General features: G+C 41.1%; 2 protein-coding genes across 7 annotated transcripts in view; both read left to right on the forward strand.

The window, feature by feature from the left end:
- RASGEF1C (RasGEF domain family member 1C) overlaps positions 1–4,672 on the forward strand; it is a 97,918-nt gene extending 93,246 nt beyond the window's left edge. For all 3 annotated transcript variants that reach the window (XM_090020797.1, XM_090020798.1, XM_090020799.1), the window contains exons 14-15: positions 1–150; positions 2,759–4,672. In XM_090020797.1, coding sequence (XP_089876923.1) covers positions 1–150; positions 2,759–2,900 — 292 coding nt within the window. In that variant the 3' untranslated portion in view covers positions 2,901–4,672. The remainder of the gene's footprint in view (positions 151–2,758) is intronic.
- On the forward strand, positions 34–25,975 carry CLK4 (CDC like kinase 4). 4 transcript variants are annotated; one of them, XM_090020802.1, is made up of 13 exons: positions 34–150; positions 14,333–14,484; positions 15,283–15,508; positions 16,774–16,864; positions 17,256–17,322; positions 18,573–18,689; positions 18,789–18,955; positions 19,041–19,135; positions 19,803–19,932; positions 20,347–20,429; positions 21,443–21,522; positions 25,442–25,529; positions 25,630–25,975. In XM_090020802.1, the coding sequence occupies exons 2-13, from the start codon at positions 14,333–14,335 to the stop codon at positions 25,768–25,770; spliced, it is 1,437 nt and encodes a 478-aa protein (XP_089876928.1). In that variant the 5' UTR covers positions 34–150; the 3' UTR covers positions 25,771–25,975. The 4 variants fall into 4 exon arrangements, with proteins under 4 accessions (XP_089876928.1, XP_089876929.1, XP_089876931.1 ...); XM_090020803.1 differs by lacking the exon at positions 34–150 and adding an exon at positions 10,898–11,046; XM_090020805.1 differs by lacking the exon at positions 34–150 and adding an exon at positions 11,028–11,074.

A 25,975-nucleotide genomic window follows, 5' to 3' on the forward strand; every position in this document is an offset into this window, starting at 1 on the left:
GTGCTCGGGACCGCTGGGATTCTGCTACCCTGAAAATGAACTACCCTGTCACTTTTCTCAAGATCAGTATTTTGCACTTCTGGGGCACTTTCCAAGAATTCAAAGAACTTTTTCAGCATCCATTGGATTTAGTCTCCGGAGACCCCACTGGTGAGTTCAGCAATTTTAACAATAGACCCAATGCTTTCAAACATGGTTGCTAAAAGTTAGTTCTTAAAGAGCCAGATTTCCCAAGGTATTTAAGTACATAAAGATGCAGTAAGTGCCTAGTAAAATTTTACAAAGCCCCCAGGGTTCTGTCTCCTATGAAAGTAATGGCAATTTGGTGCTTATGTACTTATCTGCTCCTAGATATCTACGTACCTCGATCTAGACATGTTTAAGCAGTCTTTTTTTTGGAGACAGTGGGCATGAATGCACTTTTGCTAATGCACATTAAATTTAGTACCTCCGTTGTAAGGTTACTAGAAAATGGCTCATTAGTTTATTTTACTGTGCATTAGTGAAAGTGCAGTTTTTTGCGATGCTTTAATGTGCATTAAAATAGGTTAGTGCGCATTGAAGGGGCAACTGGTTTTTCATGACGCACACATAGCACTTCAGTCTCAAGGTTTGTTTCTCCTTGATGTTGATTTGTGACTTAAGGCTGCTTCCAGACTTTAAAAAAAAAACAAAAAAAAAGCACAGTTTACTGAAAGAAGCAGTTGGACCCAGCTCTGCAGCATCCATATAGATTGGACGCTTCAGCAGGGCTTTTTGGTGCTTTTATCTAATAGCTGATTCAATCAGCTATTAGGTAAAAGCACCAAAAAAGCCCACAAAAGCACCCAATCTATACAGACATTAGGTGAGCTGGCTCCAATGCCTCTTTTTGGCACATGCTGGGCTTGGCAGGAGAGCACACCGAGTTTAAAGTAAAGTGCCATTTGAGGTTTGTTTGTTTTTTTAAACTGTAAGCAGCCTCAGTGGCAGAGGAAGCACTTGGCAACAGGAAAAAACTGGTATTTTTTTTAAACAAGCTTTTAGGATCGTGCCCTGCCTTCATTGAATCATTGTTGATTTAATCAGAACAGGGTCAGTTTCTAAATTTGTCAATGACATTTGTGATTTATGCATGACTCCACTACGGGGAGAAAAAAAACAGAAAAATGAGACCATTATGGCCTTGTGTCATCCACAGGTTTAATAGGTAAGATGACAACAACAACAGATTGTGTTAACAGTTTGGGGAAGGGACTTATCTCCAGGACTACATTTTTAAATGTCATTTTATAGAAAAGATAAAAAGACAAACAAAAGCCTCTGAAATAGTGTCCCATTACTAATACTGAGGAACCCTACACTAGACCTTAAAGAAAGCAACAGCATTTAGCACTGAGCCCTGGGCTGTTGCAGAGTTTGCAGGGGTTGGATTAGCCTCTAAATGACTTATTTAGAGTAGCTGTCATGCTTTCTAATTCCATTATTTTCAGTGGGTTTGTCTTTGTGACATGCTTAAGCTAATGCTGCACTGAAGAAAAAAGCAAAGCTCGAGGTGTGGTTCTGCAGCGTTGTGCTTGTGTTTGAAAAACAAACGTGCTTCTTGGTAAAATGTGATATATCATGTAAACCTTTTAGGAAAATTAGCAGGACTCTTCTGCCCTGTGCACACAGTTATGTTCTAAAAAAGGAGGCAAACCCAAACCAATCTTCCTTACCTCCTCTAGAATGATCATAGTGATAGCAGAAGTCATCTCTTTACTTCCTACAGATCCAGCCCTGCAACCTTGGGTCTAAGCCCAGTAAAATCAATGGGCATATACTGAGTACCTTCAGCTTGAGCTGAATTCCATGGGATAAGGCTACACAGGGCTTGTAACGTGTCACCAAATCACGGCCTAAATTCCACATCAATATCAGTCATGTTATCGGACTAAAACAGAGGGCTGATGCTAATGCAAACTGAGGTGCTAATGCTATGCTTCAAACTGAGAAGCAATTTAAAATGTCCAAGCATTTTTCTCAAGTTCAAAGTACCTTTTGGCATGATTGCTAATACGATAATCACCCATGTAAAATTAGTCCAATCCCGTACTGATCCCCCTGTACCTTTATCAGTTTTTTTGTTGTAAATAGATTGTTGTACTAATCCTGAGCACTGGTCTGCTCACAATTGTAAACCCAGTTTGAAATGGAGGTCGGATCATTAAATATATAGTTTTAATGGACATAAAGAAAACCGGTCGGCAGTGAAGGCAGTGATTATTGGATTGCTATGCATATCACCGTAAAAGTGGTAATAAGCTAGCCTTATAATTACTTTGTTTTAAATTGCTGCTCCAAAGTGCAGTGAAATGCCAAAGGAAAGCCTCTAATTGATTTTGACAGGCTTTGGGTCAGACCTGCAATTATTAACAGTAGTGCTGCTTAAAGTTGTTGATAGAGATAAAATCACAGTTGAGATTGGTCGGTTGTGGTTATCCGCTGTTAGCCTCTCTGATGCGCAGGTTGACTTACCAAAGCTGGTATCTAGCTTGGGCAGAAGCTATCATTGACATTACCTGAGTCCTAGTAGCTTATGCTGGCACTGACTTTGTTTGACTCAACAAGTTTATTTGTACACTGAGAAGAGAATTTGGCCTCTGGGCTTTTGGCGCTTTTATCCATTTTCCTACTGAAAGAAACTCTCAGTGCTCTCTGAGAAGTCTCTCTCTCTCTCTCTCTCTCATAGGAAAACACAAAGGTTTGATTCTAAATGGATTGTTTCTGCTGTTTTTAGTCTCCTGGCAGGTTTAGGAAATGAGAAGGAGCAATGTGAAAGGCCATTTAGGAGCATTTATTGGTTCAAAACTGGGACAAAAGCTTTTCCTGAGTTCATGCTTCATATGACCCTGATTCTGCCTTCAGATGTGGATACATAAGCTTCCATTGACACCAGATCAAGCCTCCTAAACGTATCCCAGGAAAGGATTTGCTCTTAAAAACTTTGGGGTGTGGAAAGAAAAGGTTTCAGTGCTGAACAAGAGCTCTTCCAAAACACCATTGGGAAGAATTTCTAGTTCCTTGGCATGTGCAGGCCCTAAAAACATAGTTCAATGCAAGAGTTCAAGGGTAGATCTCCCTTTGCTGCATCACCTGCCATCTGCAAACAGTCAGCCCAGGTTACTGTTGTAGTAACATGATGAAACCTTCTTCTGGCTTGTTTTCAGCTCTGTGTGTGTTCCTATTCAGTGTACTTTACTCCAGGAATTTCTGGAGTACTTGTATTTCCCAGAGGGATGGGATCTTGTCTGCTAATTGGACAATACTATGTCTCTGGACAATACTGTGTCACCCTGGACAATGTTATGTCACCCCTTTAAAGTACCATCTTTTAAATTTCCACTCTTCCTGGACCATGTGATAGCTCTTTGCTGTTTGATGTACTAAGTCAGAGTTTAGAGAAGCAGTGTTATAACCTGGGTCATGGAGGAGTTGGGGAGATGGGTATTTTCATAGCCACCCAAACCTAGTTAAAGTTTACAGTCTGTCTTCACTTTGTACTGGAAGAAATTGCTATAGTACAGTATTTTTTTTTAACTAATCTGGCTAATTCTTAAAACTCCATGGAAGATACAAGCACACAGCTGTTACATTTAAGTATGCTTTTAAAGATCTGATTCTTACAAGTATGCAATTACTAACTTCCCTGAGGAGATAGTCTGTAAAAAGAAATAAAATTGCTAGTTTGTAATAATGATGGAAAATAAATCTGCTTCTAGGTTGTAGAACACTGGGGCTCATGCCCTGAATCTTCAAAGGATTCCTCTGCCATGAATATTTAGTTTACATAGGACAAGAATCTGAATTAAGATTCGTTGCACTTTTAGCTAGTTTTATTAAATGTGGCAGCCTCCACAACTGCTGTCTTGTCCCTGTACTCAAAAATCATGGCTGTACATTCCAAATGTCTAACAAATGTTATGCGTGGTATTATCAGACTGTTTTTACACCTTTGCTATTTGACTTTTTGTACAACTATACTTATAAATACTGAAAATGTGTTGTGACAAAGACTTTTTAAAAGAAAGAAACAAACTGGGCACTGAAAGAAGTATGAAATTGAAGTCTCAAGTGTCTCTTGATCATGTGAGCAATCATAATGAGTAGCTATGTTTTTCCTGTACTATTTTTTAAACGGAGTTACTTCATATTATGACTAGCATTTTCAGGTCAAGCAGAAATCACTATAGCATCCATTACACTCGAACAATGAAGCTTTGTTAAATAGGAGTTTTCAAATTAATATTGACACTTTATTAACTGCACAGGCAGGAAGCTGTCAGGTTACTTGAAAATGGCTATTGTGATTTTGTGACTGTACATAGATCTTACAGATTGTTAATGGTAATACGCTCCCTGCATAAACACTGCAAGAATAGCATGGTCATTGTTCGGCTTTATAACTGTTTGTGGAAAATGTCTTAACCTGCATTCATGACTATAGTGTCCAACCCATTCCCATGCCTTTTTATACAGCTGTGGTGAGATTGCTATGAAACCCATTTGTCAGTCATGTTCAAGCTACTTTATCCTTGTATAGAATTTGTATATTAAAACCTTAATTTATACTGTGTTTTAACAGTTTGCCTGAACTGTCTCTGGTTTCTAAATTTTGTAACGTGGGTGTCAAATAAAAAAAGAATTAGCTGATTGTTGCTGGTCCAGCTGTTCAGATTTTTACGCGTGTGAAGTTTTATTCTTGGGCCAGATTTAGATTAACTGTGAATCTTCAGAACAGACTACAAATAAATCCTGGCTGCTCCTAAACAGCCTCTAAAAATATACAGACATAAGTGATTGCACCAGGCAGTTCTCAAGAGAGACAGATAAATTCAGAGGCATCTCAGAATTTCTGCTCTTCCTTTCACTCCACTGTGGTATTTTCCCCTGTATACACTTGAGATTCATTGTAACGGAAAGTGTAATTCAAAAGGAAGCTCTGGTTTTTATTTTTTCTTGATTATCAGTTGCCACCCCTGAAAAATAAATGAGAGGAAGGCTGCAGATTTTAGTCTTGTCATATAATATTCCAGAGGTGTCAGTACACCAGGGTCAGTACACTGGATGGTGGCAGGGGCTACGTTGGTTGTTTCAGAGAAAAGAAAAGATTACGGTGCCACCAATACCCTAGACCTGCACTGCATGGAATAGGTCAGGTGAGATTTATCCAGCTGATCCCAGCGTGCTACAGAGGAAAGGCAACAGCCAAACATGGGGGGAGGAAAAACATCCTTCCTGATATTATGAATGAGGCAATTACTTATGACAACCTTAAGTCCTTCACTGACTTATGCTTCTCACATAAGAAGTCCCAGCATTTTCAACTAATGATTGTGGTGAGTAAGATTATGGTTTCCAGCCCACAGTCACAAGAAGAATTAGTCGGTAGAGAGGTAGCTTTGCAGTGCTCCATCCTCAGCCTGTCCCTGCTGGGGAGGCTGGGAGTTTTGCTCTCATCTCTAGTCATGATCTGTCCTGAAGTATCTGAAATGGAAATCCCATAAACAAATTTGCTCCTTCACATATATATGTGTGTAAATGTGTGTGTGTGTGTGTGTGTGTGTGTGTGTGTGTATATATATCGTGTGTGTGTGTGGGTGTGGGTGTAACACATGCAGATGTTCTTGGGAATGTTATCTTCAGCAGATAATCCTTTTGGCCTTTTGCTAAACAGTTTCACCCTATTTCTTTATCCTACAATTCCCTGCTCTTAGATGTGCCATGGCAACTTAAGACATCCCCATCTCTGTGTCATTAATTAGCAATGATTTCCCCTCCCCTCCCCCTATTCGAGGACTGACTGATTTCTCTATAAACCCTAGAAATGCTCCCTGTACCCTTTTTTTCCAAGTTCATCCATCACATTCCAGCTCCTTTTTCAAACATGGCACTTGGTTAGAGTCATTACTGTATTACATTCCCAAAAATACAGCCCAGTTCCTGCTACTGACCAGCTGAGCTGGCATATGATCTCCATCTGCTCCTGAAGAAACTACAGTGCAAACAATGGGAATCCTTTACATAAGCAATAAGGCAAGGCAAAACTACTAATCAACCAACCTCTAACACTGACCTGCGAAAACCAAACCAAGCCTTAATTAAGAGAAGCTGACTGGTCTTTGTACAGAACAGGGAGCCAGGAACTTCTTGTTCTGACATGGACTCTTGCTGTGGCTTTGGGCAAGGCATGTAACTTCAGCCTTTAATTTCCCCCCTGTAAAATGGGAGGACTAAATAATATCTACTTCTCCAACATGGTTGTTACAGGATGGATCAGTGAATGTTGTACGGCGCTTTGACAATGAAAAGTCTACTGTGAAGGCTGTACATTGTTGATGCCAAAAATTAAAGAAATTTGTTTGGAAAATTGCACTCTGAAGCAAACAATATTGACACCGTCTCAAACATGCAAACGTGCCATGGCAAGGCTAAAAAGAGGAAGAGAATAGGTACATTACTTTTGTCAAAGGGCATAATCTAAAAGGTAGCTTTATTTTTTTTGTTACCTCCTAGGACAGCGTAGACATTTGATGTTACGTAGTCTCCCTACATAAACACTGTAATACCTAAAATACACATACATGGGCATGGTAATGATTGACATGCATATAATACATTCAAAAGGCTGGATATAATAATTTTCTTATCAAACTGCTGCCGGTAGCATTAGTTCCTTATTACATGAAACCACTCACCCTCCTCCATGTTGTCACGACTAGAGCTCCTCTGCTTTTATTTAGATCACAACCCCCTCTGAGATGGCCATTTTTAGATGAGCTATTTCTGCTTTTGGACTATATAAGGATGCTATGGGAATACCAGCATCCTCGTGTCCTCTACTGCTGTGCCACCATCGCCATCTGCTGAACAAAAAGGAAAAGGAAACATTAATAATCTTTAATATTCCTGTGCTGTGTTAACTGGTCCTGTGCAAGCATTATGTTCTGCCCACTGTCAACTGGAAAAATGTTTGAAGCTTTGCTCTGTAACTCATCTGTCCACTGAATGAGCAACTATCTTTGTTTTTGAAACTGCATGTATATAAATACCAAACCAGGTATCAGATGGAAAACCCAGTAGTGTGGTACAGAACATAAAGTACTAGATAGAGGAAGAAAAAGCAGATCATTTGTCTCGGTTACTTGTTGCTCTCTGTTCTGCCAGTGATATTGGCTACTTATTCGCCTCTCCCTTAAGTGCCCTTGGTTTTTTTTGCCGTACCTACAAGAGACCTAGTCTATAAGGCCATTTCCCTTTCCTCTTCTACATCTTCTCCAGACCCACTTGCAAAATGATGTCCAAGATTACAACCAATATTGCCTAGGTAGCTGGCCAAATGATATATGCAATATAGGCATAAAGTGTCTTACCCCCTGTTCCCTGCATTTTCTGCTGCTGTTTGTTTTCTGAGAGAGTGAGTTCCTTGAAGCCTGGAGCAATAGAAATGGTATAGATTCAATAGTAAAAACCTCAAGGTTATTAATATAAGGACTAATAAAAAGGCCATTGGCTATATGTTGGGAGGTCTTCATCTGGAAATTACAGATGAGGAGAAGAACCAGGATATACCTGTGGAAAGCTATGATCCAACAATGTGAGGTAGTCGTGAACTGGTAAAGTATGATCCTAGGCTACATCAGGTGAGGTATTTTCAGTAAAGATAAGAAAGTAGGCTGGAACTTGATAAATTTATAAAAGGTTTTATATAAATTGATTGATCACAGTGATGAGAAACTAGATGTAATGTTTCTGGTGGTCCCTCCTTCTCCTATATGCCCGTGCTTAAAATTTTCTAGTGTTTTGTCAGGTGCCTTTATTAGGTGTTTTCTTATCTCTGGGGCATCAAGTGCCCATCACTGCTGAAAGGAACTCACTTGATCTATTTTTTCTACAGGTCTCATTTCCTTATTGGTCAATATCCATTATATATCATATTTTATGAATTTACAATCTGCCATCCTCATTGATTTTACTGAAATTTATTGCTGAAGTCCCACTGAAATTAATTGCGTGGCCAACAAGTTTGGGCTCCATCTGGAATAAAAAATGTGTGGTTTCATTGATTCACTTTCAGTGCCTGATGCATATATTCCTTCTCTTTTAATAGTTTACTCAGTTGGTATTCACTAAAAGTGGCACAGAGGACAGGTAGTAGTTGCAGCCTGATGGTTTAGACAGGAAATCAATTGTTTTAGATTTTACTGCTGGGCTTTTTGGCGTCATGTAAAAGAGAAGCCTGGAGGACAAATTGTGAGCTAGTAGTTTTAAGTATGACCATGGAGTCTGGCATAATAATGTCAACTTAGACACTAAATTGCTACAGCAGAATTTTAAAAGCAGAAAAAAACTCGGAGGCTGGCAGAGAATATAAATCACCCAGGGGACACAGTAGTAGAATGCAACAGTTAGTGAGTTCATTATGAGGAATTAATTGATCAATGCATTTCATTTGGCACCATGAAACTTGACAAAGATGGTGTCTAATTGACTGCTGATGCCAGGTGAAAAGTAAGGGAAGGGAAGCAAGCCACATTTAGTACTGTTTTGCTATAGGGAGAGTGTAGCAGGGTGTGAAGGTAGAAGCCCCAGAGAGGGGCTGTAAACCCTGGCACCAGTGAGGTGCGATCTTAAAAGCCGGGGAGCTCTAGTGTGCCTGTGGTGCAGCTTTGTTTCAGATTTTGTTTTTTTGTGGCCTGAGAGGCTGCAGGCTCAGGGTCATCCCCTGGTTTTGGGTTTGCAGCCCTCTGGGTGTAGGGTTGGTGCCCAGGCCTCTGGACTAGGCTCCAGACTGGAGCAGGAAAAGGGGCCCTGGGCCTTAAGACAATGGAAAAGGCTAGAGTCTCCAAGTCAAACCCTGTTTAGTGGGTTTAGACAGGGAGGCCTAACTAGAGAAAATCAGGGGTCAGTCCCACATAGGGGAAAGGCCCCAACATACCCAATACAATAGGCAGCCTCCTGCTTGCAAGAACATCATCCTAATTTCCATCAAGGCGTGGTAGGCAAGTACAGGGTGGGACATAAGAACCCCAAAGAAGAATCCAAGGGCGCTCCATGCAAGGCACGGAGTACTAGGAGGATGGTGCTGGGAAGGGCGACCTGTTACAGAGCGATTAGTTCAAAACCTAAAACTAGTGCAAATTGTGGGAATCTACTCCTTCAGCAGCAAAGCTCACTGTCAGCAGGTCACTATTACTCCAGGGTCTATGCTACCAACTTGTTGCTTTTGGGATACAATTTGAGATGTTGGGGTTCTGACTTATAAACTCAGAATGATGCAGGATCTGTCTGTCTGAGAGACCATCTACGTGATAGAAACTCTCAACCCTGCCAGTATTAAGGCACAGCTGAGATGGGGCAATGGAAAGGGCATTTTCTTTCCTTGATTTTTGATTCACACTGTCATAATCTAATGCTGATATGGCAAGGCGTGGCTGATGGCAAAACCGACCTCTCAGCAGTAGCATTATGATTGTTGACAAGGGTCTGGGAGCTCTGAGGCACCTAGCTAACTTGCTCCAGAACCTTAGACAAAATTTGGAAGATGAGACGCAGATAAATATGAAGCAGTGTCTCAGCACAGATCCATAGATGTTAGGGGCTGGAAGGGACCTCAGAAGATCATTGGGTCCAGTCCCCTGCACCAAGCAGGAAAAATAACTGGGGTCAGATGACCCCAGCAAGGTGACTCTAGTCTCCTCTTGAAGATTTTGAGGGTGGAGAGAGCGTATTCCAGAGTCTGGATACCCTGACTGTCAAGAAGTTTTTCCTAATGTTGAGCCTGAATTGATCTAGGAGTTTGTAGCCATTACTCCTGGTTTTCCTCTTGGGTGCCCTGGTGAACAGTTGCTCACCAAGCTCTTGCTGTGCTCCCCTAGTGTAGCGGTAAGCTGCTACCAGGTCCCCTCAGCCTTTTCCTCAGGCTGAAGAGTCCCAGGTCCCTCAGCCTTTCCTCGTAGCCTTCTGAGACGCCGATCATACGGGTGGCTCTTCTTTGGACTCTCTCAAGTTTGTCCACATCCTTGTTCAAGTGCAGCACACAGAAACTGGACACAGCAATCCAGCTGAGGTCTCACCAGTGCGGAGTAGAGCAGAAGAATCACATTTCTGTCTTAGCTGGAGATGCATCAGTTGATGCACGCCAGAGTATTATCTGCCGTATTGGCTACAACATCACACTGATGGCTCACATTCATATTGTGGTCTGTTATTACCCCCAGGTCCGTTTCAGTGGTGGTCCTGGTCAGTTCGGTGCCGCTGAGTCTGTACGTGTGCTGGGGGTTGCTTGTCCCGAGGTGGGGCACTTCACATTTCTCAGTGCTGAACTTCATCAGGTTCTGACCCACCTATCTAGGCCCGCCTGTATCTGCGGCCTATCTTCCGGTGTGCCTACACTCCCCCTAACCTGGCGTCCTCTGTGAACTCGGCCAGCAGCAATCAAGCAATGGTTTCTCCAGCAAAGGCTGCGTGCACAGAGTACACTACTCCCTGCTCTCCTCAGAGGAGTTGGCTAGCGAGCACCAGAGCCAGAAAAGGACCGAGGTGCTGAAGCTGCCTAGTGGTGATCATGGTCTGCAATGACACAGATGCTGAGGCTCTGAGGAAAGCAAGGCCCAAAACCAGCAGCCTGGGCCTTCAGAGGGACTTGAGGACTTGCCTTCACCATGCCCCTGCCCTGATATGGCCCTTTGGTACAAGGCCTGGGGGGGGGGGTCCCAAGCACTATAGCAGCCACCTCCCTCGCCCCAGACTACCCTCCGCTTGCCAGGAGGAGAGGAGACTCACTCGGGGGACCACAACCACCCCAACGGCCCAGACCGCTTAGCCCCGCCCACAGCAGGGGGCGGAGCTGGTCCCTGCCCGCCCCTATCAAGGAGACTGAGTCTTCCCCGGCGGCGGTGGATGGGATTGTGCACGATGTGTGCGTGTGGCGTCACTCCGCAGGGCGGGCGGTGGTAGAGGGGCCACGCACGGCGCGTGTGTGTGACGTCAGCACGCAGAGCAGAAGGCGGTGGAGGAGGAAGCCAGGTAGGGTCTTGGCTGCCATTTTGTGCGGGTACGTGAGGCGGGAAGGGACGGCTCTCTTTGCGGCTTCCCGACAGCCGTAAGTGTCGGGAGCGTGTCGGGGAGCCTGGGCCCGCGGGGGTGGGTGCGGGATGCAGGGCCCTTCCCTCAGCCGCCAGCGCGGGTTTAGGCCTTGCCTCGTAGCCGCGGTCTGGTGGGGGCGGGGACCCTCCGCGGGCGTTTGACGTTACAGCCCAGGGGTGTGAATCAAGAGAAACCAGACGGGCAGAGGGGATCTCTTATTGTCCCAACACTGTTTTTTGAAAAAAATGAATAAAAATAGTATTCTTTAATGGCAAGTGCTCGGGTCTCCGAAATAAAGAGAAATCGGGTTTCAGGTGGTGGGACAAGCAGAGAAAACTCGAGGCTGGAGAAAGGGGAAATGTTTTCAAGTACATAGGCTTGGCACGCATCGTCGGAACTGTGTTTCCTGCCGAGCTGGTGATTTTTAGGCTGGCTTTTTGCACCTTTCAGACACTGAGTTGTAGTGTCCCGTAGCGCTGTCTTACAGGTGGGAAATGCCACCGAGGGGTCCATCTGTTTGGTAAGAAATTGGGCCTGGAAGGATATTTTTACTGCATTAAGTGCCATAAATTTTAGAGTTAAATCGATCCTGTGTCTGCGTTCATTTGGTCTGTCTGTAGGACAGCTAACTACCTGGCATGGTTTTGGGGTTAGTTTCTGAAACGAAAGATGCTTTGCTTCTGCAGTACGCTCTTGCTGTTTTTCAACTCGTTCTTTACTTAAACTTCAGTTTGTTTACCTGTTGAACGTACTAATTACAGCATGTATTTTAGTTTATCCATGTTTTTAAATATCTCTTCTGAAGAAATTTACAGGTGTTTGAAGGCAGCGGTTCCCAACCTTTTTAGACCGCGGACCGGCAAACGACGGGCCAGCAAACTGCAGACCGGGCATGTTGTGGACCGGCAGCCAACCTGTTTTAATACTGACTATAAAAATACTGCAGACTGGCAGCCAACCCTTTTTTATGTTGAGTATAAAAACCATTGCAGATTTTATGCTAAGTATAAAAAAGGGTTGGCTGCCAGTCTCCGCAGTATGCTGGTCACTTTGGGCTTCTGGTTAGGCAGCCAACCATTCGTGGCCTGGGCCTTGGGAATCTCTATTTTTAAGGGGTTTCGTTTTATTCTACCACAGTGCTTAAGAGCAGTAATTCAGTCTACTGCTGTCCTCATTTTGGGCAGAGCAGCCAAATTGTAAAGCATTTGCTTAATTGCATGCTTAGCGGGATCTCAGACTGATCACCCATCATGCTTCTGCAGAGCTCTGTAATCAGGCTCTGTGTGCACAGTGTGATTCTTAGGAGAACTCGATTCTGACTGTTGACTTGAGATTTGCAAAGTAAATCTGTAATAGTTAAAGTTACTAAACTGCAATAGTTTAAGGTAGTGTTCAGATAAAGCAAGTATAGTGTTTGCATCAGAGAGAAATAGATTCAGCTTCTGGTGAAATGACACTTGCTGTGAGAGAATTTGGGAGCCCTCAAGACTTCTAGTAAGAGAAGCTGCATAAGCCATAATATGTTCCTAAAAGAATTACAGCAATAGGTTGTGCTGCCACCGTCCCTTGTGTTGCCTCATCCTTGGTCATTGGCAGAGTGATCGTTTGCAAACTCTTCTCATGTACAGTGAGTCTTTGTTCAGTTGGATTTCTGGAGTCTGACTGGAAGCATCCTCACAGGATTTCCCCATTTTTAGTGAGCAGACACCTTCAGTAATCACATGGGCTTTTTTCAGTTTGAGGTGTCACTTGAGACAAATTTCCCTGTAACTTTAGGATGCAATGAGATTTTGAAGACGGTTAAGTTAGAATGCTAATTCCTAATTTATGTTCCCTTGTAACAAAATGAAGCAAAGATGGGGTGAGAGAGGTTCTACCATGTAGTTAAATTTGAAGAAATAAGGGAATATCGAGGAGAGAGAAAACAGAACAGTAACTTGCAGAAATGCTTATTTTATATTTTACGTTTATTCAATCCAGAGGATGTTGCAGCTAAATATAACCCTCCCCCTCCCCACCTTCTCCACCCCCAAATTAATTTCTACTGATTCTGATTCTCAAAAGTACAGTGCTTTCACAGCCTCTTATGTTATGGGTAAATACCATTTTCTTTTGATGCTGAATATTTTCTGTCAGTTCAAACTTCAGAGGAATATCAGACTTGCAGCACTGGCCCTCATTCCTTCATCCAGTATTTAAAACAAGACTGGCTAAAATCTAATCAGTCTGGAAATTGTTGCATCTTAAATATCTATGTTAACACACCTGCTGTGTAGTGAAGCCATTTTCTATAGGATTCCTTTATATGTCAGATGTCAGCTTATCTGTTACTCAGTATTCTGTTAATAGTTTTCTGCCTGCAGTTTTGCAGATAGTGAGTATTACAAATTTGGTTTTCCATGGGGGCTTCACTATTCACTGTTTTGCATAAGAGATGTAGAGTATTAGACTTGTTTAAATAATGTATTAATATTCTAAATTGTCATTTAGGAGCTTCCTATAGTAACAGTGCCTTTATTGTATACCTGAAATCTCTTAGTATTACATGCATGAAAAAGAGCCCAGTTTTATTTAAAGGTGTTTTGCCATATCTGTTGTATAAACATTTTGGTTTCTCTAGTACCTAGTGGTACATACGTGGAGTCACAGAAACCAGTGGGGGCTTTCTGGAGCAGCAGGCACGCGCACTAACAAATCTCAGTACATTGTACCATTAGTCTGAAACAGTTTTTATACCTTAACAGCACTGTGAATGGTTACTGTAATCAGCTTTTCTTCATTTACTAACGCTGACATGGGTGGGATGTGTAAAATATTTTCAAAAGGACAAACGAGAGTTACTAACTTCACCTTAGTGTGTACTATAGTAGCGAGGGGGTCCAGCCTTTTTGGCGGGTGTGCTGCAAATTAGTCCTGCCCCCTGCCCCCCACAAGTGCCAGTGATCTGTCCTCTGCCCAGTCTGCCGCCTGCTTTCTGCTACCTATTCTGTGCTCCCTGCCTGATCTCCACCCCCGCTTTCTGTTTCCTGTCCTGTGATCCCTGCCTGATCTTTGCTCTGCTTTCTGCTTCTTGCCCTATCTGTGGCTCTGCTGCCTATTCTTTCCATTGTCTATTGTACCCCATGCCACAAAGAGGGTGCCTGTGCCACTTGTGACACGCTTGCTATGGATTGACCACCCCTGTACTAGAGCGTAAAACTTTTTTCCCTATTATGTTTTCCAATAGATGCGGCACTCGAAACGAGCTCACTGTCCTGAATGGGATAATGAAAGGAGCTGGGAGGAAGGAAAGCACAGCAGCAGCCATAAACGAAGGAGGAGGTCCCGCAGCAGTGCACAAGAAAGCAAACATTATAAATCACACGAAACTTCAGACAGGTAAAAGGCTCTACATTGAAAGCACTGATATCTCTAGTTGTGAATTAAAATAGTTTTTTATTTAATTTTAAATTTCAGATTTGAACATGTGATACAGCTTTCTGCAAGAGAATGTTTCGATGCATCTCCTTCAAGTGGGAAACCAAACTCAGTTCTTTTTAAGATTGTGTTGTTTCTCATCTAAAATGTCAGAGAGACAGGTGTACAGTTGCATGAAGGTGGTTATCTGCTCCCTCTGTAGCGTTCATGGCTCTTTGCTGGGAAAAAGTCTTGAAACAGAAATTTAATTTTGTGTTACTGGTGTGTTAATGCAGGCATTAATACAGGCCTAATTCCCTTCCAGTTTTCAAGGTGGAAAATTGGCTTGCAGCTTTTTTTTCTCTTCTTTTAAATAATTGTCTGTTTAAGGAAGGGTGGGGGGGTCAAGGACCATGTAATTTCTGTATGTTTTGGAGAGAACTTGAGCTAAAGTAGTGTTATGAAAGATAGTTGTATTGGGAAATAGTTCTCACTTTTGGGTCTTTATCTCGTATTATTTGTTCAGGTTACTGTGCTGTTACAGTTTGTATTAACAGTAATGCATCTGAGATGTACTATTTAAATATCTCCACTGTGTAAGCTTGCTTGTAAATGCCTACCTATTTCTTTGTGGAGAAGTGTGTCAAGACAGGATTGTCAGTGTAAAGAAAGATGCCATATCATTTACAGTTAGCCTTAGTAGTGCAGACCAAATCAGTTGTCTTGTTGGCACGCAGGTATTTTTAAAGTGGAGACAATTCACTTTAAATATATTTTCAGTCATTATTTGGACGATAGATCCATAAATGAGAGAGACCGTCATGACCGGAAATACATTGAGGAATACAGAAATGACTTCTGTGAAGTATATGACCACAGGCGTTATCACAGAGACAATGAAAAGAGTCACCATCATCACTATAGCAAATCCTCTGGCCGGAGCAGAAAAAGTAGTCATAAAAAGAAGCATAAGAGACATCATTGCTCCAGTCACCATTCGCATTCGGTATGAGTAATTTTTAACTTTATTATTACCAGGCTAGTGGTAATAGACCACTATTGAGTGCTAGAACTTCAATTCATGAGTGTAAGAGCCTAAGGAAATTTGTCTTTTGTAAATAAAAGATTCCTAGCATTCTCCTGTGTGTGTGTGTGTGTGTGTGTGTGTGTGTGTGTATATATAGATGTTTCTAGATAAAACTTTAGAATACTATACTAGGGGGGAAAATTATAATTGGAACTGCTTATTTTATAGTGTTTCACTGGACAGTGTAAGGTAGTTGGTAATTAAATCACTGACATTATCCTTTTAAATTATTGCCTGGAAGTACATGTCTGTTGACCATTATTCTGTGTGACAGCGCAACTATCCCAGCTGTTTCACCATGTTAATAAATTAAGTTTCATAGCTAGCTAGAGTTGCCACCCAAATCCATTGCTAATGATAATTAAAAATATTTAGCTTTTTTATTTAAATGTAAATGCTTATACATGAGCATGTAATTTGAGGTCTGTCATGTGTTGACAGCGAGACACTTCAGTTCCACACAGCTCTCTGCAAATATCTGATCATTGATAATGGCAGCTGAATGTTTTATTGAAGATCAGATGAGCTTCCTGTCTGCATACTAGCAGGGCATACCATCTGAAATTTTCTCTACCAGCATGATGCCTGATGAAATTTAGTTGTATTTATATACAAAGTAATGCAAATTTACCCCAGTCATTCAGTAGAAGTAGAATGATGCATTAGATTAGACATTGCTGTTCAAGAACTTTTTTGAGTAACTTCTTTGCTCTAAATATGAAGGAAGTAATATTGCTTGATAAATTCTTTTACTTAGATGACTTCAGTTATTTAAAAACTTTGGTCAGTCAAGAAATTCTCACCTGGCTATAAGATTTATATATATGAATAAACATTAACTTTTGCTATTTTATATTAAGTTATTAGAAAATAATGATATTGCAGTCTTAATATCAGTCTTCAGCTAAACCAGTGTTTGAGAGACAAAATTGTGTTGTTTTTTCTGTTGCCTTATCACTTTCAGTATTTATCTGAAAATCTGTTCCTTGCCATGTTTTTCTTCTGTAACATAAACTGTGCCCTGTGAATTTCTGGGGACTGAATTTGAAATTGCTCCTGCCAACTGTTCGTGGCCTGGTGCGTAACTGAATGCCTGAATATCTCCCTGCTGAATGAATTGCGTATTCTGCCCTGAATTCACTCTGATATATTGATTGGCTGGACGATCTTGGTGCCGTTTCCAGAAGAGTCACCGAAGGAAAAGATCCAGGAGTGTAGAGGATGATGAGGAGGGTCACCTGATCTGTGAAAGTGGAGACGTACTAAGAGCAAGATGTATAGAACATTTTTCAACACTTTTTTTAAAAAAACTTTTCAGCAAAAAAATCTGTTTAGAATAGTATGTCAGGAGGGGGGCTAAGGAAATCTTCATTGCTCTTTTTGTTCTGTTTTTTGTGCTTTTTTTGTTCTTTTGCATATCTTCTTTTCTGTAGAATTTAAATACTGTTGTTCCAAAGTAGTAAATGAAGTTTGAGATTAGAACAAGAGATAGTTGTTAGCTAATTTTTTCATGACACCTGTCCAATAAAATAACACATTCAGATGTTGAGATTTAAAGTAATTATGCTTTTAAAATGGCACATTTTTTAAAAACCTACTTTGATAGCATTCATCACTATTTGAGTAAAGCAGTAACTAATCTGACTTTTTTCTTTGTTCTTTTTAGATGAAATTGTTGATACTTTAGGGGAAGGAGCATTTGGCAAAGTAGTGGAGTGCATTGATCACCATATGTAAGTATACTTATCATCTTTGTAAGCATACTGTTACAGTAAAACTTTTTTATTTGGAATATGAAAAGATAGGCCAGGTATTATTTCTTTCCTGTAATACAGGACTTCAGATAAAATATAAGCTGTTGCGGTATATAAGTAGAAAAAAATCATTGCACTTTTCAATGTTGAGAAGACATAATAAACTTGGATGTGTGTTTTATTGTTTCAAAATAATGTAACTTCAAGTACTGCATCTGTTTGTCAGATTCCCGTATCAGTTTGTAAGGTTCTTCATCCATATAGGCCTATCTTTCAGTATTTTTCTTTCTCCTGTTGCTGTATAAAAACCCATGCAAACAGGGCACTGTCAACAGGTGGGAAACAGTGATACTATACAGATATTTAACTACATGATAGCCCAACGTTAATTGTTGGGTAGCTGGTATTATTGCCTCTTTGTTGATGGCACAGCTACAGTGTGTGAGGGGTCCAATCCTCTATTTGGCCCCTACAATTCATGTTGAAGTCTTTAGGAGTTCATGGGTATAGAGAGAATACAAAACTGTACGTGGAGAAATTTACTTACAGAAGACCACACACTGAATCATTGGCAGAGCGAATTTAAAGCTACTGCTTGGAATTAGAAATTGACGCTTCGGGCTTTTAATAATTTTCTTCTGTCTACTTGACTCCTTTTTAACTTTTGTATTTTTAAAAGGCCTATTTTGAATGAACAGCAATCCATTATACGTTTTTTTACATATGTAGATCTGTCGGTTCACAAGAGTGGGGAAATATTAAAAATCTAAGGGTAAGCTGTGTTTGAAATTGTAAAAAATATTTTCCTTGGTTCCAGCAGGAATGTTGGAAACACAGCAAAATAGTAGTGTGAGGTGCTGAGAAATTTGCCATTTTTGTAGTACTTGTGTGCTCTTTTCAGTGAGGGCCCTGTTAACTGTTGTTGAAGACTAACCTATCCTGTGCCTTACAGGGGATATGGCCTTGCCTCCAACTGAAAACTGCAGTTAATGGAAAACACAGCTGCTGGTCTTTTAATGGCATCTGGTTAATACATTTATAATGCCAGTCGGTCCCTTAACAAGTACTAAAATCAAATGCCCCTAAAACCTAACTTGCAGTTCTCTTGTGCCTGCTGTTTTTGAAAGTGCCTTTGAATCAAAGTGCATTAGAATTTTACAGGAGTATAGAGTGTATACTTTTGAGAACTAATACAGTACAGTTGTAATGTTTCACTTTTTATTTTCAAGGAGAGGAATGCATGTAGCTGTTAAAATTGTGAAAAATGTTAGTAGATACCGTGAAGCAGCCCGCTCAGAAATACAGGTGTTGGAACATTTAAACAGCATGGATCCAAGCAGCACATTGTAAGTGTAAAAGTGGACTACAAGTCACTGTCTTAAGTATTTGAAGAAAGAGACTATTTTACACGTTAACTGTGTTTCACTGTTTTTTCTTTATTTAAGCCGCTGTGTCCAGATGCTTGAATGGTTTGATCATCACGGTCATGTTTGCATTGTTTTTGAGCTGCTGGGACTTAGTACCTATGACTTTATTAAAGAAAACAGCTTTTTGCCATTTCGTATTGATGACATAAGACATATGGCATATCAGATATGTCAATCTATAAATTGTAAGTAAACTGATATCTTCATAATGCGTGCTCTAAAATTTTGAGAAAATAGTTTATTAAATCAAGATTTCTGTTTTGTTTTTAGTTTTACATCATAATAAGTTGACTCACACAGATCTGAAGCCTGAAAATATTTTGTTTGTGCATTCAGATTATATAGTAAAGTACAACGCTAAGATGGTAAGTTTACATATTTTTTGGCAGCTCCTATTGGCCTGTTCTTATACTGTTTATTTTTATTTGGTCTGTCTTAAATGGTAGCTTGTCAAATATGAAAATATGTGATAAAGAGTTGTCTTACCTAGGTTAGTCAGCTGTTCCTCAAGCTGCATTATTCTTTTGCTGACCTTATAAAATTGCTTGGATTTTAAATGACTGGTCTTCAAGGCAGAACTATATCACACAGTAGTAGAACAGGGCCTGTGTTGCTTTCCTAAGTTTTGGCATTTCATAGAAAGTTTAAGTTGACCCTGTGAGTCTTCTGAAATTCCAACAAATGAAGCCAAACCATAGAAATATAGTTTGGATTTGTGTACTTCATAAACCATATCAAGCAATCATCCTGCACTAAATCTAACTAAGAGTCCAGTCCTAATACCAAGATATTGTTAGCTGAAGCAAAATATTCTCAATAAAAATACTTGAGACATCCGTGTGCATGTGGACGTGCACATATAAGCTCAGGACAGAACAGCTTGCATTTTCTGTTTTTTCCCTCAGGGTTGGTCATTATTTCATGATATCTTGCAGGTATTTTAAAATGATATATGTATATCCTATGTTTTTTCTGAACATCAGCTGCTTCCTCTGATTTTATTTTATTTTTATTTATTTTTTTTTTTTACAGAAGCGAGATGAACGAACACTAAAAAATACAGATATCAAAGTTGTTGATTTTGGAAGTGCAACTTTTGACGATGAGCATCACAGTACATTAGTGTCTACGAGACATTACAGAGCTCCTGAGGTTATTTTAGGTCAGTAGTCTTTGATGCATCCTGATAGATAGGACTTTGTGTGTTAATTACCATTCAGTTGAAAGCTCCATCACACTTCATAATATGCACTGATTACTTTCTGATAGTCATGGTAATTCAGTGCACAGTTCTTTCTGCTATTACTAGACAGTTTGTGATGCTGAGTTATGGATGGGAACCTACACAAAGTTTGTTCTGTGTATGCTTTATTAAAAACGTCACTAAAATATTTAGAAAATAAAATCTTATATTTATTTTTTATATCATAAAATGGCTTCAGAGGGGAGAGAAGTTTTAGAGACAGATGAATTGGAATTAAGCAAACAACTAGTGGTGGCTGATTGGTGAATTATCAACTTTCAGCTTAAGCTAAAATATTTTAAATATACTGTGGTTTTCTTTTTGTCTTTGTAGCATTGGGATGGTCCCAGCCCTGTGATGTTTGGAGTATAGGTTGCATTCTAATTGAATATTACCTGGGTTTTACAGTATTCCAGGTAGGTATCTAGAGCCAAGTAGACCATTTTGTTACTGACTCCTGACTTGATCTTCCTAATCTTCCTAAGACTCCTACTTACAAGACGGTAACAGTTAAAAGCAAACTGTTTGTGATTTTAAATATTATAGTTGATATTGTAAATGGAATACATTTTATCTAAGGTAACATGCTTTCCTTATAAGTCTTTAAAACTCGTAGAATTTAGCTAAGAAAATGATACAAGCTGTTACCTAACTTATTTATAGTTTTTGGCAGTCTGAAGGCAGGGATAGAGCAGAAATAAGTTCTGGTAGTCTATTTAGCAGAAATAGGTACTGCTAAACATGCAGAAACGAATGAGTGAATTTAACATGCTGAGTTGTATGAAAAAGTTGGCCTTTCATTGACCAAAGAGTGTTGTACAACTGAATTGGCATTTATATGAAAAAGTTTCCTGTCCTTTTAAGGAACATTGGGTGGTCCCTGTGGCTGAGAAGAATGCATTAATGGCTAGAAAATGAGTTGAATGAATATGTCCATTGTTAAAATCACAATTTTGAAGGATTTTTGGCAAGTTGCTTCTTCTGTTTGTCTCTGAAAATACGGTAAACTGATTGTTAGTAAAGCTATTTGAGCTCCTTAGATTAGCTGCTTTCAGAGTTGCTTAGTGCAGTTTTTTTTTTTTAAAAGTTGCTGTCTATCTTTAAAATCTTGCTGCTGTAAGTAAGTGTACATGAGCAATTTTATAAACCATAAGTTTGTCTAGAAAAAATACTGAAAACTAAAAATCACGTCATGTTCTTAAGAACTGGCCCTGTCATTTTTTTTTTGAGGAGAGCATTCCTGCCCTGGGAAGTATAGTATATTCCCAGCATGGTTTTGTTTTTGCTTATTATTCATAATAGTAGTAATAGCAATATAGAGGAGTAATTTTTTAAGATTCTGTATGCCTCTTACAATGTAGACTAAATATCATTAATGGATGTACAGGGCAAACAGCATGTAAGTCTCAATAAGTCTTTCTTTTTGCAGACACATGATAGTAAAGAACACCTAGCAATGATGGAGCGAATATTAGGGCCTCTACCTACTCACATGATCAAGAAATCAAGGTAAAGTCTTTATAGGGAGAGCTAATAGCAACCCCTGTCTAGTTTTCCTAATGTTTCTGTTGTTAAAAAAATAAATCGTGCATCTCGGAACTCTAAAATGTCTTTTGTTTGTCTTTGAAAATTGGCTAGGGAGACATCATAGGGTTCTTCCTGAAGAGTTTGCATGAACAGGTTTGTTACGTAATTACTCAACAGTTGTGTAGTTCCCATCGCCTTCATATTTCCAGACTTGAAAACTTCTTTGCACTTTAATGGTAGAGTTATACAGTAGTTTTAAATAGCTGGCTACACCTGAAGTCTCAGCAGTACTGTAAATGAGCCTGCTATCTGCTAAATCAGTACTTTCAGATGGTTTCTGTGCAGTTTGGGAATTCTTGAAATTGTGGCCAGAGATAGTTTCATAGTTTCTAGGGTTGGAAGGGACCTGAGTAGATCATCTAGTCCGACCCCCCCCGCCATGGCAGGAAGTAATACTGGGGTCAAATGACCCTAGCAAGATGTTCATCCAACCTCCTCTTAAAAACCCCCAGGGTAGGAGCCTTCACCACTTCTCTTGGAAGTTGGTTCCAGATCCTAGCTGCCCTGACTGTGAAGTAGCACCTCCTGATATTTAGCCTGAACCTGCCCTCTGCCAGCTTGTGACCATTATTCCTGGTCACTCCTGGCAGTGCACGGGGGAATAGTGATTTCCCCCAATGCCTGCTGATTCCCCCCCCCCGCCCCGACTAATTTATAACAGGCCACTAGATCCCCCCTCATCCTTCTCTTTTGGAGGCTGAACAGGTTCAGGTCCCGTAGCCTCTCCTCGTAGGGCCTGCCCTGCTGTCCCCTGATCATACGAGTGGCCCTCCTCTGGACCCTCTCCATGCTGTCGACATCCCTCTTGAAGTGCAGCACCCAGAACTGGACGCAGTCCTCCAGCTGCGGCCTGACCTGCTTGAGATTCATCTGTGGATGCCTGACAAGGTACGGTTGGCCTTCCTGACTGCCTCCCCACACTGCCGGCCCATGTTCATCTTGGAGTCAATGATGACTCCAAGATCCCTTTCTGCCTCCGTGCTGACAAGAGGGGAGTTCCCCAACTGGTAGGTATGGTGCCGGTTGTTCTTCCCCAGGTGCATCAACTTGCACTTGTCTGTGTTGAATCCCATCCTATTCATATCCGCCCACCCTTGTAGCCTGTCTAGGTCTGATTGAAGCCTGATGCTTCCTTCTAGTGTGCCCACATCCCCCCACATCTTAGTGTCATCAGCAAATTTGAACAGGGTGGTTTTTACCCCCTCATCCAAATCACTGATGAAGATGTTGAACAGTGCGGGCCCGAGGACCGAGCCCTGCGGAACCCCACTGCTCACATCCCTCCAGGCTGAGAGGGACCCGTCCGCCACCACCCTCTGGGTGCGGCCCTCCAGCCAGCTGGCGACCCAATTGACTGCGTAGGTGTCGACACCACAGCCCCCCAGTTTCTTAATGAGAATGGGGTGAGAGACCGTGTCGAAGGCCTTCCGAAAGTCCAGGAAGACTATGTCCACTGCTACCCCTGCATCTAATGATCTGGTAATCTGATCATAGAAGGCCACCAGGTTGGTCTGACAGGACCTGCCACTGATGAACCCATGTTGGTTGCCCCTAAGCATGCAGTCCCCCACTGGCCCCTCATGGATGTGTGCCAGCATAATTTTCTCAAACAGCTTGCCTAGGATCGAGGTAAGTCTAACTGGCCTATAGTTTCCTGGGTCTTCTTTCCTCCCCTTTTTGAAGATGGGAACCACATTGGCCCTCTTCCAGTTCTGGGACCACACCAGAGCATGAGTGCTCATAAAGCCGTGCCAGGGGTCCTGCAATGGCCTCGGCCAATTCCTTTAGGACTCTAGGATGGAGATCGTCCGGGCTGGCTGACTTGAACAAGTCCAGGCCCTCCAGAAGCTCCCTAACTAGTTCCACGCGAACCTTTGGCCCAGGTGTGCCTCCCCTGGGGCCCGAGGGGGGCCCAGCAGGGTGGTGACTGTTCCGGTCCCTGCTTAGGAAGACGGAGGCAAAGAAATCGTTAAACCATGTTAGCTTTGTCGTCTGGTGCGACGACCAAATTTTCCAACGTGTCCTGTAAGGGCCCCACGTTGCCTGGGACTTCTTTTTGCCCCCTATGTATTTAAAAAAGGACTTCTTATTGTCCTTAATCTGAGAAGCTAGTCCTAATTCCATCTTTGCCTTGGCCTTCCTAATTGCCCCCCTACAGCCCCGAGCAACTGCAGAATAGTCATCCCTGGTGATGACCCCTTCTTTCCATTGGATATACATGGCCAACATGGGGCAGCATGACCACTTGAACCCAGCCTCTGCCCAGGCAGTCAACCAGGGCACAACCAGAGACAGGGAACCAGCTGTGTGGGACATGTACCAGTGACCTGGGACAGTGCTCTGTACAGTGTCTGTACTCCGCCAGGATGGCATGGGTCTGAGAAGTGAGCCTGCTAGGACCTGATGTTTCACTGCACTGTACTCCCTGATAGAGCTTAGGACAGCTACAGCTGTTCCAGCAAAGCAACTTTATCCCTCGAGTTTCTGGCATGTTACAAAGCAACACCGAGCAAGAAAAGTGTGAGAATTATACGCAAAGCTCTCAAGTTTAGGGCCTAGAGTGAAGACAGTGGTAAATAAGATGTCTTCCCACTACTGTTGCCCATTCCTAGATAAAGGGCTTTTAAGGATAATCTGCCTGTCCTGGACCCTCCAGGATGGAGTTTGGCCCTGTTGGATCCCATTTTGCTAAAGTTTAAGGTGTACTTGGTTCCCACAAGAAAACATCCTTCATTTCTAGACTAATAGTAAAAAAAAAAAAAAGTAAGCAAAATTGTGGTGTCCTACACACATTTTACATTAAATCAAATAATCTTGGCCAGTATAACATTTTATACCCCAAATTAGTCGCTTTCCATGGGGTTTTTTGCTTCATCTATGCTGACCCAGCATCTGGAAGGAATACGTTGTTTTCTTTAATTTCAGGGCCTCTCTTTTGTCTTATTTGTTCTTAATCAGAGAGATGTCTCCTTTTAAAGAGTATTTCTGTTAAAAATTCCAGAGCATTAAAGCCCAGTTTTTTAACATCTGAATTATACAAATGATTGTCATAATTCTGACCAGTCCCTGACCAGTTCTTTATTAAATCACTGAACAAAAGATTAATTCAATTTGTCAGTAATGTTCAAAGCACATGCAAAGAATTGGTAGCAAGAAGAGGCAATACTTCCACTCCCCGCCCCCACCCCCTCCCATGTTTTGATACTTAGTAGTGTTGAAATCAAAACCCAAAGATGAGCATGCATTTGTTTTAATAGTTTTAAGTTTCTTTGAGATCAGAGGAATCCTTTCATACTTCTGGAAGGGGCAAATCCTTTGTGCCTGTGAAGGACACTTGCAACTGGGGTTATTCTGTTGTATTGTGGTTGCAGAATTTGAGAGGAGCGTCCATGAGGTGTAGAGGATCAGTGCATTGCAAGTTCTGGATCTTTATAGGCCCATACACGGCAAGACTTGGGGTGGAATTAGTGAAGACTGCATTTACTGCTGTCTCCGGGAGGAATGGAGTGCTGGACAAGCACATGAAACTTATTCTCAGTTCTGAAACTAGAAGAACAGACAATGGGCTATTTTTAACTTCAACAATTTTTGTAAAATTAAAAAATTTGGGGGAAACAAAAGTTGTGACAGAAAGCTAATGAGTTTTTATAAACTTGACTGTCTATTTTTGTCTTGGAACAGTCTGATTTAAGTTTCAATCATTCTTTAAAAAGAGTTTCTAACTTAGAGAGAATATAAATATAACCTCAAGTACAAGTGTTAACTCAATAACATCAGTTTGGAATGTACATGTAGAAGGATATGCAATGCATATCATTAAAAATATATATTTTTAATGCAGCAAACATTATTTTCATCATGACCAGTTGGACTGGGATGAACATAGTTCTGCAGGCCGGTATGTAAGGAGACGCTGTAAGCCATTAAAGGTGAGCAAAAACGTCCGCTTCCTTCTTGGAGAGATTCCTATTTGTGATGGACCTGTCTAAATGTGTGCATGTTCTTGTTTTGTGTGTTTGTTTTTTTCAGGAATTCATGCACTGTCAGGATGCAGATCATCAGATTCTGTTTGATCTTGTTCGCAAAATGTTGGAGTATGATCCATCTGATAGAATTACTCTTGATGAAGCCTTGCAACATCCTTTTTTTGACCCACTAAAAAGGAAATAAATTCAGATACCTTATATGCTTCTCCAAGGAGATTACATAGACTGTGTCAGTCAGCAGAGATAGCATGAGACTTTTGTAAAATTTAAGTTATTTTGTACAGGTAAGCCTCTAAATATTTCCATATGTTTTTGTATCACTGCCATATTTACCTTGTTAACGGTTCTGGTCTTGATCATAGATATGAAAATAAAAGTAATTTTTGAAA

This window comes from Crocodylus siamensis, chromosome 10, assembly GCF_052110815.1.
Source record: "Crocodylus siamensis isolate JL-2025a chromosome 10, ASM5211081v1, whole genome shotgun sequence".
Classification (NCBI taxonomy): Eukaryota; Metazoa; Chordata; order Crocodylia; family Crocodylidae; genus Crocodylus; species Crocodylus siamensis.

Excerpts from the sequence above, each read along its gene's own strand:
- CLK4 (XM_090020802.1), top strand. The coding sequence starts at position 14,333 with ATGCGGCACTCGAAACGAGCTCACTGTCCTGAATGGGATAATGAAAGG. Across the intron at positions 18,690-18,788 it reads ATGGATCCAAGCAGCACATT|CCGCTGTGTCCAGATGCTTG; the intron begins GTAAGTGTAAAA and ends TCTTTATTTAAG. Across the intron at positions 21,523-25,441 it reads CACATGATCAAGAAATCAAG|CAAACATTATTTTCATCATG; the intron begins GTAAAGTCTTTA and ends TTTTTAATGCAG.